The sequence below is a fragment of the Peromyscus californicus genome, unplaced genomic scaffold, assembly GCF_007827085.1.
Source record: "Peromyscus californicus insignis strain IS unplaced genomic scaffold, ASM782708v3 Scaffold_4__1_contigs__length_199733344, whole genome shotgun sequence".
In the NCBI taxonomy this organism is placed as follows: Eukaryota; Metazoa; Chordata; class Mammalia; order Rodentia; family Cricetidae; genus Peromyscus; species Peromyscus californicus.
This window is the reverse complement of record NW_026294562.1, coordinates 170,408,522-170,424,807: the sequence shown is the minus strand read 5'-3', so window position 1 is coordinate 170,424,807 and position 16,286 is coordinate 170,408,522. Positions and strand designations below refer to the sequence as shown.

Genomic DNA, 16,286 nt, shown 5'->3' with positions numbered 1-16,286 from the left:
TATGCATTGTTTATTCAGTTAGTTGGTTTTCTTTTGTGGTGCTGGGAATGAAACTCAAAGTCTTGTGCTAGGAAGGGGCTCTACCACTGAGCCACACCCCCAGCCCCTCACTGGGGGATTCTAGGCAAGGCCTCTACCACTGAGCCACACCCCCAGCCCCTCACTGAGGGATTCTAGGCAGGGATTCTACCACTGAGCCACACCCCCAGCCCCTCACTGGGGGATTCTAGGCAGGGACTCTACCACTGAGCCACGCCCCCAGCCCCTCACTGGGGGATTCTAGGCAGGGGCTCTACCACTGAGCCACACCCCCAGCCCCTCACTGGGGGTTCTAGGCAGAGGCTCCACCACTGAGCCACGCCCCAGCCCCTCACTGGGGGATTCTAGGCAGGGACTCTACCACTGAACCACACCCCCAGCCCCTTACTGGGGGATTCTAGGCAGGGTCTCTACCACTGAACCACACCCCCAGCCCCTTACTGGGGGATTCTAGGCAGGGGCTCTACCACTGAGCCACGCCCCAGCCCCTCACTGGGGGATTCTAGGCAGGGACTCTACCACTAAACTACATCCTCAGCCTACACTGTAGGCACGCAATCTGCCCACTGAGCTACATCCTACCCTGGAAATTTCTGACTCACTAGCTTGACATTCATCCTCCTGTGTGTTTCACGGGCAGGCAATGTGTGTGTGTTGCCTGGGAGATGTAAGCACAGAAAACAGAAGATAGAGGCTAGAACCCACAGTTGCTGTCCATCACTAAATGCTCTGCCCACGTTCCTCTGCCACAGGACTAGCACTCATGATCACGCTAACCCCAGGAAGCCCATGTGATTACTCAGACGAGACAGTGGGCACACAGAAGTGAAGTCACCTGCCAGGTCCACCTAGGCAGTAAAAACAGGATGTAAACTGCTCGCCCATCGCCCTCCTGATCTAATGCAAGCCGAGGACAGGCTCGGATTCCAGCACTAAGGCAACTCCCACCCCGCCCACTGGGAAGTCTATCCTGTCATTCATCAAGGCAATTAGGATTACAGTTCACTGACAACTGAATCTATCCTAATGAAGGGTATATGTGGGTGGGGCCTAGAAAAAAATAACCTGCCTGTGAGGGCTGAGGAAATGTGAAAAAATGACCAAAGGGAACAGTTGGATAGATGGATCAGTGGTTAAGAACATGGATTACTCTTGTAGAGGATCTAAGTTCAGATCCAGCACCCACCTCAGGTGGCTCACAGCCACCTGTAACTCCAGCTCCAAGGATCTCTAATGCACATATACACACAAATAAAAATAAATCTTTTTTTTTAATTTGCAACAATGTTAGCCATGATGGTGTATGCCTTTATTCCCAGAATTCAGGAGACAAAGGCAAGCAGATCTCTGTGAGTTCAGGGCCAGCATGGTTTACAGAGCAAGTTCCAGGACAGCCACCAAAACTACAAGGATTGATGTGCCAGACTCTGTGGAAATTATAAGACTAATATTTATTGAATACCAGGTGCACTCTGCATTGGTTTAGATGATTTATGAGATCTTATCTTCATATCCATATTATGAGGTATGTACTGTTCTACAGATGAGGCAATACTGAAAACCAAAAATGCCATTTAGCATGCTCCAACTCATTCAGCAAAGAAGTGATGGGGGAGATTCAAACAGGGTATTTGAAAGAAAGAAACAAGGCATAGTGATGGACACCAGTATCCCCAGCACTTGGGTGGTGGGAGCAAGAGGATTGGGAGTTCAAGACACCCTTAGGTACATTGTGGTTCAAGGCCAGCCTGGGCTACATAAGACTCTATCTTTCAAAAAAAGTGCAAAGAATGTATATATATATATATATATATATATATATATATATATATATATACACATACATATATATTTACTTGGAAGTCTGAACCAGGAGGATCTTGAGTTCAAGACCAATCTTGGCTGCATAATAAGACTTTCTAATAATAAGTTATTATTATATATCCTTCATCAGTTCCCCAATAGTACATTTTTTATTCTGAATAGTCTGAAAGTAATTGACACATTGCTCCTCTAGCCCTAAATATATGTCAATGTTTGTCTCTTAAATGCACATAATGCACATATAGAAATTAATGAATTAATTAATTCATTAGAACATAAATGAATATAGAACATAAATGAATTCAAGTGTGGATTCTTGAGAGTTTTTAAAGATTTATTTATTTAATTTGTATGAATGTTTTGCATGCCTACTGCCTGTGGAAGTCATAGTGCCTGGAAATATCAAGAGAGGGCATTGGATCCCCTGAAGCTGGAGTTATGGATGGTTGTGAGATACCTGATGTGGTTGATGGGATCAAACTGGGGTCCTCTGCAAGAACAGCCACCACTATTCACCACTGAGCCATCTCTTCAGCCCTCTGTTTACTTAATACCTTTTTGTACACTGTGAAGATGTGTCTTTGCCAACAAGGCACCTTCTGATTGGTTTAATAAAAGAGCTGACTGGCCAATAGCTAGGCAGGAAGAGGTTAGGTGGGAGAGTCAAACTGTGAGGATGCTGGGAAGAAGAAGAGCAGAGTCACAGGGAGTCACCAGAAGACTCAGAGAGCAAGATGAACATGCCATGCTGAAAAAAGGTACAACCATGTGGTAGAGTGTAGATTAGAAATATGGGTTAACTTAAGTTGCATGTTAGTAACAAGCCTAAGCTATCAGCCAAGCATTTATAATTAATAATAAGTCTCTGTGTGGTTATTCGGGAGCCAGCTGGTGGGACAGAGCTGACCAGAGGTCCCAATGAAAAACTCCATGTACAAGTGGCATCCCACTCTGCCTACACTGCTGTGGGATGGTCTGTATGTCAAATGTTTGCTCTGATTGGTCAATAAATAAAACACTGATTGGCCAGTAGCCAGGCAGGAAGTATAGGCAGAACTAACAGAGAGGAGAATTGAGAGAACAGGAAGGCGGAGGGAGACACTGCCAGTCTCTGCCATGACAAGCAGCATGTGAAGATGCCGGTAAGCCACGAGCCACGTGGCAAGGTATAGATTTATAGAAATGGATTAATTTAAGATGCAAGAACTAGATAGCTAGAAGCCTGAGCCATTAGGCCAAACAGTTTAAATAATATAAGCATCTGTGTGTTTATTTTATAAGTGGGCTGTCGGTCTGCCGGGGTTTGGCAGGACCCGGAGAGAAAACTCTCCAGCTACACTACACCTCTGCTGAGATTTTTTTTTTAACTGAATTTTATTTATGGTAATATTGTGTGTGTAAAACATTGAGTGTAAGCTCCTGCCCCACTTCTCAGTCCCACCCCGCAACATGTCTGCAAGCATTTCAATCAGCTCTGCTATAGAACACCCATGCCTCCCTGCACTGTTGGGGCTTGTCTGCTGTTTCCACATGATTACAGTCAGGTTCTGTGTGTCTTTCCTGCCCAGTTCAACCCACATGATGTCTGTTGGTCCCATGGCTCCCCATGTTTTTGATTATTTGGTTCATGTAGCATTGGCCATATTCTCCCTCTTAGGTCACTGTTTCCATCTACGGTATTTATAAGCATCTAGTGCTGGTCTAGATGGAGCCTGTGGGTGTACCCTGTGCCTCTGCTGTGGGCGTCTGCTAGCGGTTTTTGACTGAACCAGTGATTGCTCTGATGAGGGTTGTTCGGTCGTGTTTCGACTCCATCTATGCCTCCTTCGGATTTCTGTCTGTCTGTCTGTCTGTCTGTCTTCTCCTAGTGATTGACTATTGGTTGGTTGTTTTGTTGTTGTTTTGAATCAGGGTTTCTCTGTGTAGCTCTGGCTGTCCTGGAACTCACTCTGTATGTAGACCAGGCTGGTCTTGAACTCACAGAGATCCACCTGCCTCTGCCCCCTGAGTGCTGGGATTAAAGGCGTGCCCCACCACTACCTGGCTGGCCAGATTTTTTAAATGGTGTGTGTGTGTGTGTGTGTGTGGTGTAAATTCATGCACACATTTGTGTTCATGTGGGTGTAGGTGTGTGTGTGAGCATGTGAATGTGTACAGGAGGTACAGTGGCCAGTGCTCAACTTAGACTGCTTTCTCTAACCCCTCCCTCTTTGTGTTTGAGACAGGGTCTCTCCCTGAACCTGGAGCTCACTGCCTGCCAAGACCACCCAGCAGCAAGGTCAGGAGTCTTCCTGTCTCCCCCTCCCCTCTTGCAGGACACACCACTGCCAGCTTTTACCTGGGTACTGGGGACCCAAACTCAAGGCCTCATGTACCAGCTAAACCACCTCCCAGGCCCTACTTTTTTGTTCTTTGAGAATTATCTCCCTATGCCACTCAGACTGGCCTTGAGTTTTCAGTCTTGCTGACTCGCCCCAGCTGGAACTGTTAGGTACATGCCACCATGCCTGCCTGGATATTTCTTTGATATTCATTAGTTAACTTTGGATCACAAGAAGAAACTTTCTGCTGGACAGTGGTAGTGCATGCCTTTAATCCCAGCTCTCAGGAGCCAGAGACAGGCAGATCTCTGAGTTCGAGGCCAGACTGGTCTATAAAGGGAGTTCCAAGACAGCCAGGGCTACACAGAGAAACCCGGTCTTGGAAAACCAAACTAGAAAAGAAAAAAAGAAAGAACTTTCTTTTCTATTTTTTTTTTTAGTCCAGGCTATTCTCCAAATCATTATCTAGCCAAGGATAGCCATAAACTTTCCACTTTCAAGTGCATTACAGGCATGAACCAACTCAGCCAATTTTATGAAGGGCTGGGGTTCAAAGCGCTACATACTAAGAGGAGTGCTTTATCAAGTCAGCTCCCCCCAGCCATTTCCCTTTATTTGATTGGTTTTTTTTTTTTTTTCTTAAGTAGCCCAAATTGGCCTTGAATGTTTGATCCTCCTGCCTCCACCTCACTGGTTTGCACCTCTCCCAGGGTCCTAGTTTCTTCTCTATTACTGTGATGGAAGACTGACCAAGAGAAACTTAAGGGAGGAAAGGGTTTATTTGTCTTATACTTCCACATTATCGGCTATCATCAAGGGAAGCCAAGTCAGGAACGTGGAGACAGGGACCGAAGCAGAGAGAGACCATGGAGGGATGTTGCTCACTGGCTCTTACTCTCTGTGGCTTGCAAAGAACATAGAGGGACGCTGTTCACTGTCTCTTGGTCTCCATGGCTTACAGATACTATGGAGGGACGCTGTTCACTGGCTCTTGGTCACGGAGAGACACTGCTCACTGGCTCTTGCTCTCTGTGGCTTGCAGAGACCATGGAGAGACACTGCTCACTGGCTCTTGCTCTCCGTGGCTTGCAGAGACCACGGAGGGACGCTGCTCACTGGCTCTTGCTCTCCGTGGCTTGCAGAGACCACGGAGGGACGCTGCTCACTGGCTCTTGCTCTCCGTGGCTTGCAGAGACCACGGAGGGACGCTGCTCACTGGCTCTTGCTCTCCGCGGCTTGCAGAGACCACGGAGGGACGCTGCTCACTGGCTCTTGCTCTCCGCGGCTTGCAGAGACCACGGAGGGACGCTGCTCACTGACTCTTGCTCTCCGCGGCTTGCAGAGGCCACGGAGGGACGCTGCTCACTGGCTCTTGCTCTCCGCGGCTTGCAGAGACCACGGAGGGACGCTGCTCACTGGCTCTTGCTCTCCGCGGCTTGCTTACCTATCTTTCTTATACAATTCGGGCCCACCTGCCTAGGAATGATACTGCCCACAGTGGACTGGACCCTCCCATATCAATCAGTAATCAAAAAAATATGCCATAGACAGGCTTACAGTCCAATCCGATGGAAGCGCCACCTCAACTAAGATTCCCCATCTTCTCAGATCCATCTAGGCTGACACAAACAATGACACCCAGCTATTTATTTATTTATTTATTTATTTATTTATTTATTTATTTATATTAGTGTTGACTCATATTTCCCAATATGGGTTCTTATTTCTTTTAATACAAGCCAGTGTTTTTCCATATGGATTCTTGTTTATTTAGTGGGTTATAGTCCTTTGCTACGGTTATTTAACTTGATCTTGCACTTGTCCTACATTTGGTCACAGAGAGCCTTTCTTTTTTTGTTTTGTTTTGTTTTGTTTTGTTTGGTTGGTTGGTTGGTTGGTTGGTTGGTTGGTTGGTTGGTTTTTTGGTTTTTTTGAGACAGAGTTTCTCTATGAAACCGTCCTGGCTGTCCTGGAACTCACTGACCAGGCTGGCCTCAAACTCACAAAGATCCTCCTGGCTCTGCCTCCCCAGCGCTGGGATTAAAGGCGTGAGCCGCACCGCCACCACTGCCGCTGCCACCACCACCGGCCACAGAAAGCCTTTCTAAGACACTTCCCTTTGTTACATTTCTTTGGGTGTTCCCTAGTCTTCTCTCTGTGTGTAGGTCTGTGTGTGCATGTACACACACGCTCTCTTACCTGCCCTCCTCAGGCACTGTCCACCTTTATTGTTTAAGATTTTGTTGGGAGCCAAACGGCCTAATTTTAAACCAGTGTCTGAGTGCTTGTACAGCGGGTCTCCAGATGAGGCAAAAGCCTGCAGAGACAGTCTCACCTAAGGACCCGTGGGCTTCGGGGCAGCGCAGAATACTGCTGGGACCACACAACCTGCATGCTCTCTTCTCTCTTGTAATATTGATGATTCTCTTGGCGGTTTTAGTGCCATTTTGTCAATCATGCATAGAACAGATGTGATCATTCCTGGAAACCCCTTTTTTTTCTTGACTATCTTCCCCTAAAATTCTTTGGGAGCTAATGCTTCTCAGGTTTCTTGTCTGGGGACACCAGCTGTCACTCCAGACCCAAGAGCTGTTCTGATTCAGTGCTGACAGGATCAGAGGCAGATCACCCCTATTTCTGTAAATATGTTTTGAATGACATTATTTTGAAAATGTGTGCCTGTTTTTATCACCTTTTAGTTTTGTACCTGGCTTGATATTTGGCCAAGCTAGCAAAAATGGTAAGTGTTTTTAGTTTAAAGATGTTTTGATGTAAAAGTTAGGAGAAAACATATTTGGCATATTTGGTTTTGCCAGGGGCTAACGTTGGAGGATGGGAAAACTTGTTCGGTAGTATGGAAAGACATGCTTGTTTTTGATGTATAACTAAAGACGGCTGAAGCTATTCAGGGCTGGCTACATGTATGAAACTCATCTGGTGGCTGGACAGTTCATTTCTTCACGCCGACACATCCTCCCCATCTCAGGATCTGAACCCAGGCTGTGGAGGGACTTCTGCAAAATTTATTTTTATGTGTATGTTTTACCTGCATGTATCTGTGCACCACATTGTGCAGTGCCTATGGAGGCCAGAAGAGGGCCTCGGATATCCCAGAGCTGGTGGTATTGAACCTTGTGAGCAGCCATGTTGGCTGGGAACTGTGGGAGACCCGCTCCTACTTTTATGACCAGGGAACTCTTGAGTAGGGAAAAGTGAGAAATATTTAGATAGAAATATAGAGGGGAAGGAGACAGATAGAAACACAGGATAGCCTCAGGAGGGCCTGGGTCAAAATTCACCAACCCCTTCTGTCTCTTCTAAAGGGCTATTTATAGAAATGCCAAGGGGTGGGGCAAAAGACCTCCCCCATAGCACAGCCAAGTGCAGACCCTTCCCAAACACCTGATAACCATGCACATGGTCAAGCCATCCCTTTATGCAGCCCTGCTGGATAAAGCAAGCTCAGATCTCACTAGGAAACTTTTGTGGGCTCCTACAGGAAACCCAGCTGGGTCCTCTGCAAGAGTGGCAAGTGCTCTTTCTCTCTGAGTCATCTCTCCAGACCCCCACTTTGCCTTTTGAGACAGGATCTGCCATTAGCCTGGGACTCTCAGCTGGCTGTCTGGCTCCTTATCCCAGGAATTCTGTCACCCCATCTCTACTCCTTAGAGCTGGGATTATAATCATGGACCACCATGCCCAGCTTTTTCTCATGGGTTCTGGGAACAAACCCAGATCCTCATGCAAGCACTCTCAACCTTACTGACTGGGCCATCTCTGCAACCCCCTACTCCCTCACTTTCTAGATCACCTCTTTTTAAAAATGAGGAGGCTAAAGTGGGGTGCAGACCTTTAATCCCCGCACTTTGGAGACCAAGTCCAAGGCTAGTGGAAGAGATACATGGTAAGTCATTGTCTCAAGAGGTGTAAGGTTAGTCTGTCCTATGAAGCAAGTTCAGGCCAGTCAGGGCTACATAGCAGACCTTATTTCAACAAAATAAAATATGTTAAACAAGTGAATATGTGACCTATCTCATCTATCAGGTCTCTCCAGTCCTACCTTCTCTCCTGTCCTGTCCATGTTTAATTTCCTTACAACATGTACTTTTTCTATTTTGCTTGTGGGGAACACACATGCCATGGCACACAAGTGAGGGTCAGAGGGCAAGTGGGTTCTTTTTTCCACTATGTGAGATCCAGGGATTGTACTGAAGTCCTCCGGCATGGTAGCAGGCACCTGTTAATGCAAGGATCCATTTCAATATTCCACCCCCCTTTTTTTTTGAGTTTTTTGAGACAGGGTTTCTCTGTGTAGCTTTGTGCCTTTCCTGGGACTCACTCTGTAGACCAGGCTGGCCTCGAACTCACAAAGATCCGTCTGCCTCTGTCTCCCAAGTGCTGGGATTAAAGGCATGCACCACCACCGCCTGGCCCCCCTTGATTTTTAAGACAGAATCTCATGTAGCCCAGGATGGCCCTGATTCTCCTGCCTCTACCTTCCAAGTGCTGAGGCTACAGGTATGTGCTGCCATACCCCAGATCTCTAGCTTTAATTTCTATCCAATATATAATTTTTTTTTTTTTTTTGGTTTTTCGAGACAGGGTTTCTCTGTGTAGCTTTGCGCCTTTCCTGGAACTCACTTGGTAGCCCAGGCTGGCCTTGAACTCACAGAGATCCGCCTGGCTCTGCCTCCCGAGTGCTGGGATTAAAGGCGTGCGCCACCACCGCCCGGCTTAATTTTTTTTTTTTTTTTTGAGACAAGGCATTCCCGAGTAACCTTGGTTCTCCTGAAACTCACTATGTAAGAATAGGCTGTCCTTGGCTGCATTTTGGGGGTGGGGGGAAGAAGACAAAGACCTTGGTATGAAAAATGAAAGAGATGGCAGCGACTCAGTTAACCCACTATACAAAGTAACGAAATCTTTATTGATGCCTTCCTGTGCCAGCCAGAACACATAGAAAGGCCAGAGGTTTGTCTCTGCCCTGGAGTAGTTCAGTCTCCTAAGGAAGACAGGTACAAGATTCAGATTCCGACAGGCAAGTGCAGCATTCAGGAGATGAATCCTCTGTCCACCTGCCTGGTCATCTTCTAGCCTGGCTATGCAAACGGGAAGAGGAAGCTAGCCAGGGACTCTCTGGGCCTCCCTCTGCCGGTGGGTTTTTCTTCCCTCTTTCCTGGTCACCATCACGGGGGGATGCAGTCGCTGCATCAAGAAGCTGGGCCACCCCAGCAAGTATATTTACAACAGTAGGCTGTTTCCCAAAGCTGCAAACCAGTGCAGTGGAACTGGGGATGCCGGGGGATGCGGAGGGGCTGAGTCAGTCCAGTCCAGTGAGAAACAGAAAGAGTTGGTACCCCAAGGCCAGGGAAGCAAGGTGAGATGGACAATTCAAGATGAGAAGCTCACAGCAGCGCACCAGCAACCACAGTCAACAGAAGAGCTGGCAACCCAGACCCCAAAACCACGGAGGCTGAGCCTTCATTAGCCGGGATCTGGTCCCCACCTTTTGGGGGGTACTTCCCCATATTGCTGCGGTCTTGGTGGCCCGCAGCACCTCCAGTCAAGTGCGACTCCTCATCTTGTGCAGTTTCGTGTTCTACCTCATGGGGAGAACTGTGGCCGGTTGGGGCTGAGGTGGGCTTGGTGGTGGAGGTGGTCGTGGTTGGGGCTCCTGTGGAGGTAGTGCTGGAGGAGGTCTGGGCCCGAGTGGACGGGGCTAGGGTGGTTGGAGGGGGCAGTAGGACTAGGGGTGGGATTCGAGGGGAGAAATAAGTCTTGTTGCGGAGGTCAGAGTTACAGCGGGGCCCCTGGCAGCAGGAGCCGCTGAGTGTGAACCCTGGACCTGTCACCCCGTCCCGGGTGCAAAACTCATCCTGGACGCAGCCTCGGACAGGTAAGGACACAGTCACATTGGCTGTAAGAGAGAGGCAGAGAAAGGTCTATCATTGGGGTTGGCACAGCCTGAATATAGCTTAGGCAGTTCTGGAACAAGACAAGAGCAGCGAACCCCAAAATGAGACAGAAGGTTGTCCGCTCATGAGTTCAAACAAACTCTGGTCCCACTTTCTGCAAAGTGTTGGGCTCTTGTTATCTGCTCACGACGGATTATGTTTCCACAAAATGCTCTGACAGGAAAAGGGTGGAACCCAGGCTCCAAATTTGTCTTGGAACAAACGTTTCAGCTGAGACACTTCTGAGATCAAAACTCAAACATAACCTCACCTTTGCCTCTCTCAGCTCCCTGCTAAATTTTTAGTCTTAGAGTCTGAAGTAGAAACACCTGGCACCAGAGGAATTGAAAAACTTCTCCTCCCATTGTGTGAGTACCAGCCCCTCACTGGGGGATTCTAGGCAGGGGCTCTACCACTGAGCCACACCCCAGCCCCTCACTGGGGGATTCTAGGCAGGGGCTCTACCACTGAGCCACACCCCCAGCCCCTCACTGGGGGATTCTAGGCAGGGGCTCTACCACTGAGCCACACCCCAGCCCCTCACTGGGGGATTCTAGGCAGAGACTCTACCACTGAGCCATGTCTCCAGCCCTGAATTACATCCCTTAATATAGTAGAACAAGTGAGACCCCTAAGTTTTCAGGGCTCAAACCAGATTTCCCATAGCACACAGGCAAAAAGCTTATAAGCTTAAACATAAGTCTCGTTTCATGGTCTCCCATTCCGTACGTGGCAGTCGTCTATAGAAATGTGCGCGCGCGCTCACACACACACACACACACACACACACACACACACACACACACACACACACACACATCTCAGGATCTATAGGGTACTGGACTACATTTCCCATGATGCTGTAGGACAAGGCAAGCACCAAAGTCAAGAGCAGTACCCAGCGTTTGGGGCGGGGTAGGGAGTGGACCTTTGGATGAAGCGTCCCCCGCCCCCCCCCCCAACTCCCCTCCCCTCGCTGCGGACGGCTCTCAGAACTCCCACAGATCTCAAGCTCCTTCAGAGGGCTGGCTCACCTGCCGTCAAGGTGACGTTGCCATCGAAGCATCCCTTGTAAACGCGGCCGCTGGCGTTGTAGCAGTTCACAACCCGCGGCCTGGTGCCCTGGCACTCCTCGCGGCTCTGCCCCACGCAGCTGTAGCACTCTGCGCCGTTGGGCTCATATGCACTCTCGTTGCCTGTGGGGGAGGGGGGTTGGGGGGAAGCAGAGGGGAGGGAGTGGAAACAGAAAAGGAAGGTTCAAGGGGGTGTGATGGCGCATGCCTTTAATCCGGGCACTTGGGAGGCAGAGGCAGGCGGATCTCTGTGAGTCTGAGGCCAGCCTGGTCTACAGAGCGAGATCCAGGACAGGCAGTATTATACAGAGAAACCCTGTCTCCAAAAAAAAAAAAAAAAAAAAAAAAGATGACTCAGGCCTGTGCTCTAACCGATTCAGAAAGCTAGGGCACGAAGACAGCAAGTTCAAGGCCAGCTTGGCCTGCAGAGAGATCTAGAGAACCACAGCTCCCCAGGCGTGACCAGCTGTACCTGTGACTCCGCCCCCTTTCTCCTATCCCCACCCCCAGTATCAACCTGGGGTTCATACAACGTTGATGTCTTGCAGTCTTCAACCCCCCGCCCCCGCAGCCCTGCCTCAGCTTGCCGTGGCCTCAGCTCCCAGCCCTAGTGTGGCTCCTCCCGCCACCGACCTGCAGGGTTGAGACCTCGCAAAGTAAGGTTGAGTTTGGCGTTGCATCGGTCCCCGGTGCACTGCTGTAGCTGGACGAAGGCCAGGAGCCCGTGGAGGTCCAGTCCGCGGTCGTTCTTGCCCTGGAGTCCGGAACCACAGCCCCGCACCGCCACAGCGAATTGCCCGTGGACTGCGTAGAAGAGGGGGCGGGGTCAGAGCACACGGGGGGGCCTCTTTGGGGCCGGGCTTTGAATGAACAATACTTCTGGGTCTGCTGGCGGGGATCTTAAAGAGAGCAGATCCCTGGGAAGAGAGCTACAGGTAGGGAGGGGGGTCAAAGAGAAGAGCTTCAAAGAATACAGTCCAAAGAGAACAAGCTGATTGACAAACAGGAGAGCCGCGAGTGGAGCTAAAACTGGAGCCTCGATGGGTACTTCAAAAAGGGGAGGAGCCTCCGAAAGTAGCTTCAGAAGGATCCAATTAAGAGACTGGAAGAAAAAAGAAAAGGAAAACCAAAAAAAAAAAAAAAAAAAAGGCTAAGAGACAAATATGGTAGTGCGAGCCTACAGTCCCAGCTACCGGGGAGGCTGAGGCAGAGGGATCTAAAATCTGGGTCCAGCTTGTAGTACGTATTATAACGAGACCCTACCACGAGCAAACAAAGCCTGTAAACCCGGTGACTCGGGAGGCTGAGGGAGGAGATTCACAAGTGTACAGGGGCCTGCCTGAACTTCATCATAGTGAGTTCAAGAACCAAACAGAGCAACTTAGCAAGACCCTGTCTCAGAACAGGAACGTAAAAGGGACTGAGGCTTATGGCTCAATGTAGAGTGCTTATCAAGCATGTGTGTGCTGGGGCCCGGTTTCAGACCACAGAACCACACAGACGCCTGGAGAGAAGGCCCTGTGAATGGCTTGGGGGAAGGTGGGATTACTGTGTTGGTGGGTAAGCCTTCCTGCAGGGAGTGAGCAGAAAGTGGTAAAGATGTCTCGGTGATGGGCAGAAACGGGGATGGGATGTGGTCTCTCAGCTTAGAGCTCTCCAGTCAGTCCAGAACAGGATGCAACTATCAGCCACACAACACCCCCCTCCCCCTCGCGCGCGCTCGCCTCACCTCCACCCCCACCCCGGCCCCCTACCTGTCTACCTGCCTAAGCCCTAAGAAAGAAGGGCACATCTGTGCTGCTGAAATGGAAAGGCGTGGCCAGAATCAGAAAGGTCTGTACGGAGGCGGAGCCACATTGGAGGAGTCCTAAGGGTAAGTCAGAGACCACCGGGTGGCACTTACTGGTCTCCACCGCCCCCACTGCCTCGGTACAGACGTCCACTCCTGGACCACACTTGACTGTCTTCATCTTGTGCGGAGAGCATCCGTCGTCCGCCTTCTGCACGCAGCTGTAGCACTCCAGGGCCTGCGCTCCTGCGGGTGTGGGCCAGGTAGAAACGAGTGCTCTTCGTTAAAGACTTCTCCCCACAGGGAGAAAGTCTTTCCCGGTGGCCTCTGTCCTGGGGTAAGATGACCCTACCGTGCAGGCCAGAACAGCAGGAGAAGAAGCCTTCTCACAAGTCTCAGGGTGCGGGACACACCGGACCCTCTCCCTTCCCACCCCCTGGGCCTGCAAGGGGAGCGTTCCTCTCCCATCCGTTTATTCCCAAGGGAGGAAACCCCTGCCGTGGAGCCCCTGTCTCAGGATCAGGCGGTTGCCTCTTTCACAGTTACCTGCTCAGTCCCCCACAGTCCCTCTGCCCGGGGTAGGACAACTCACAGCCTTGCCTTTGGCTGGGATCAACTTTCTTTAAAGGACTTTCTGTGAAGGGCTGGGGGCGGGGGCTTAGGATCCCCCCACTTGGCCCTCCTGGCAGCTGGTAGCACCACTTACCTTCACACAGCAGTAGCGGCAGCAGCAGCAGCCATCCGGTGGTCCAGACCACTGTCTGGGTATCTCCTCTCCTGGCAGCATCCATGACTGCGTCCTGCTCTCTCGGCGTCCCCCCTGGGTGTGCCGCCTTCCAACACCGGCCCTCTTACCTGAGCCTCAGATGAGTAACCTACCCCGGGGCAACCCTGGCCTTGCCCAACCAGGCCAACTCAGCGTCCGCTGTGGGGCGGGCCCGCCTGTAGGTGCGTCACCCACAGGGAGAGCGGCCCCTGCCCTGTGCCTTTGCCAAGGAGGGAAAGGGCGGGACGGAGTAGAGGTTCCCGGACAGTCCCCTGGATAAAGGATGTGTGAGTCTGGAGATGGAGTACCAGGGCTCAGCGGGGGCATTCAGAGTGTGCTCTAGTCCTAAAGCTTGTTTGGTGTGCCTGCCCGCCTTGGTCTGGGCATTGGGGGATTGACAGGCCACTGTCTGTCTTCACAGAGCTCCTAGTGGGATGGCAGAGATAGATATGAACTGAATAGTGGGGGAAACTGCTACTCCCAAGTCATTTATTTACTCATGCCTGTCATCACAGCACTTAGGGAGCTGAGGCAGGAGGACTGACAGGAGTTTGAGGCATGGTGAGTTCCAGACCTCGCTGGACTATAGTCTATCTCAAAAACCCAAAACAAACATCTCGGTTATTATTTACAAGAGATTAAGACTTTGGAGGAATAAGTATAGAGAGCTACAAGCAGGATTGGGATTTAGAAGTGAGTATGACTCTCAATATGGTTATGCTGGGAAATAATATCAAATACCAATCAATAAATGATTAAAAGGGTATATAGAATCAAAATGCATACATGGATGAAAGTCTCAAAGAATGAATAAAAACAAAAAGAATTCTTGAATGCCTATTGTGTGCTGGGCACTGCAATAAGTCCTTTAAATTAAAACAAAAAAAAAGGTAATTGGAGATCTAGGATAGTGGCCTAGGGGTCAGTAGTAGAGCCCCTGCCTAGAATCCCCCAGTGTGGGGCTGGGGGTGTGGCTCAGTGGTAGAGCCCCTGCCTAGAATCCCCCAGTGAAGGGCTGGGGTGTGGCTCAGTGGTAGAGGCCCTGCCTAGAATCCCCCAGTGTGGGGCCAGGGGTGTGGCTCAGTGGTAGAGCCCCTACCTAGAATCCCCCAGTGAGGGGCTGGGATGTGGCTCAGTGGTAGAGGCCCTGCCTATAACCCCCAGTGAGGGGCTGGAGTGTGGCTCAGTGGTAGAGTCCCTGCCTAGAATCCCCCAGTGAGGGGCCGGGGGTGTGACTCAGTGGTAGAGCCCCTGCCTAGAATCCCTCAGTGAGGGGCTAGGGTGTGGCTCAGTGGTAAAGCCCCTGCCTAGAATTCCCCAGTGAGGGGCTGGGGGTGCGGCTCAGTGGTAGAGTCCCTGCCTAGAATCCCCCAGTGAGGGGCTGGGGGTGTGGCTCAGTGGTAGAGCCCCTGCCTAGAATCCCCCAGTGAGGGGCTGGGGTGTGGCTCAGTGGTAGAGACCCTGCCTAGAATCCCCCAGTGAGGGGCTGGGGGTGTGGCTCAGTGGTAGAGCCCCTGCCTAGAATCCCCCAGTGAGGGGATAAGATAATGCTCAGTGGTGAAGCACTCACCTGGCATGTGTGAAGCCCTGGGTTGCATCCCCAATACCATCCCCCCTCCCCCCAAAAAGATGCAACAAATGGAAAAACCAAGAGTAGTCCCTTCATTTGATGCACCATTGCTCAGAAATGGAAAGTTTCACCGGATAATACATGCAGCTCTACATAGATGGATCTTTCAAACTGCATGACTCAAAGAAGCCATAAGCAAGACAACACACGGTGTCACTTTGTTCATATGGAGTTCTGAGGCAGACTCAACTAACTCACAGTGAGAGAAAAGCAAAGAGGGGTTCCCTCTGAGAGAGTCTGGTCCCAGAAGCTGCCTCTTCCGTCTTCATCTGGGGAGGGTGGCCTCTCACGTGGCTGGGACGGGTAGAACCGCTGAGCTGCATTTGTAACCATTTCACTGGGTGTACACTATCCTTCGGCAGAAACATGAGGGAGCTGAGCCTGGGCCTGGTGGCCCAGTCCTGTAATCACAGCACTTAGGGGGCCTGATGGAGAGAGAGAGAGAGAGAGAGAGAGAGAGAGAGAGAGAGAGAGAGTGGGTGAGAAGGTTCGGCACATAAAGGCCTGTCTCCTGGCCTGGCAACCTGAGTTGGATCCCTGGAACCCACATGGTGGAAAAAGAGAAACTGTTCTGACCTCCAGGTATCTGCTGCGGGATATTTGAAATACCCCCAACATATCCACTAACTAATAAATAAATAAATGTAATGAGAGAGAATCACAAGGCCCTACACAGTGAGAGCCTCTAGAGAGATCAAGCATAAGAAAGAGAGAGAGGAGGAGGCTGGGTGGAGTGACTCATGCTTAAAATCCCAGACTCAGGAAGCTGAGCCAGTAGGATTGCATCGAGTTTGAAGCCAGCCTGGGCTACATAGTGCAACCCTATTCCAAACTCCTCCTGGACTTGCCAAAGGGTCCAGGAGACTAGAGCAGCCGGGCAGTTTCCAGAG

General features: G+C 50.4%; 1 protein-coding gene across 1 annotated transcript; it reads right to left on the bottom strand.

Annotated features, from left to right (window-relative positions):
• Nucleotides 1–9,075: 9,075 nt before the first annotated feature.
• On the bottom strand, nt 9,076–13,791 carry Lypd3 (LY6/PLAUR domain containing 3). Its single transcript, XM_052760301.1, has 5 exons — nt 13,707–13,791; nt 13,115–13,246; nt 11,845–12,027; nt 11,173–11,334; nt 9,076–10,101 (listed from the first exon to the last, which is right to left on the bottom strand). The coding sequence occupies exons 1-5, from the start codon at nt 13,789–13,791 to the stop codon at nt 9,590–9,592; spliced, it is 1,074 nt and encodes a 357-aa protein (XP_052616261.1). The 3' UTR covers nt 9,076–9,589.
• Nucleotides 13,792–16,286: the final 2,495 nt, after the last annotated feature.

Coding starts and splice junctions, on each gene's coding strand:
- Lypd3 (XM_052760301.1), bottom strand. CDS start 13,791: ATGGATGCTGCCAGGAGAGGAGATACCCAGACAGTGGTCTGGACCACC. Junction 12,028..13,114: donor AGTGGGGGCGGTGGAGACCA/GTAAGTGCCACC, acceptor GACCCCGCCCCC/TCTTCTACGCAGTCCACGGG. Junction 10,102..11,172: donor CAACGTCACCTTGACGGCAG/GTGAGCCAGCCC, acceptor TCTCTCTTACAG/CCAATGTGACTGTGTCCTTA.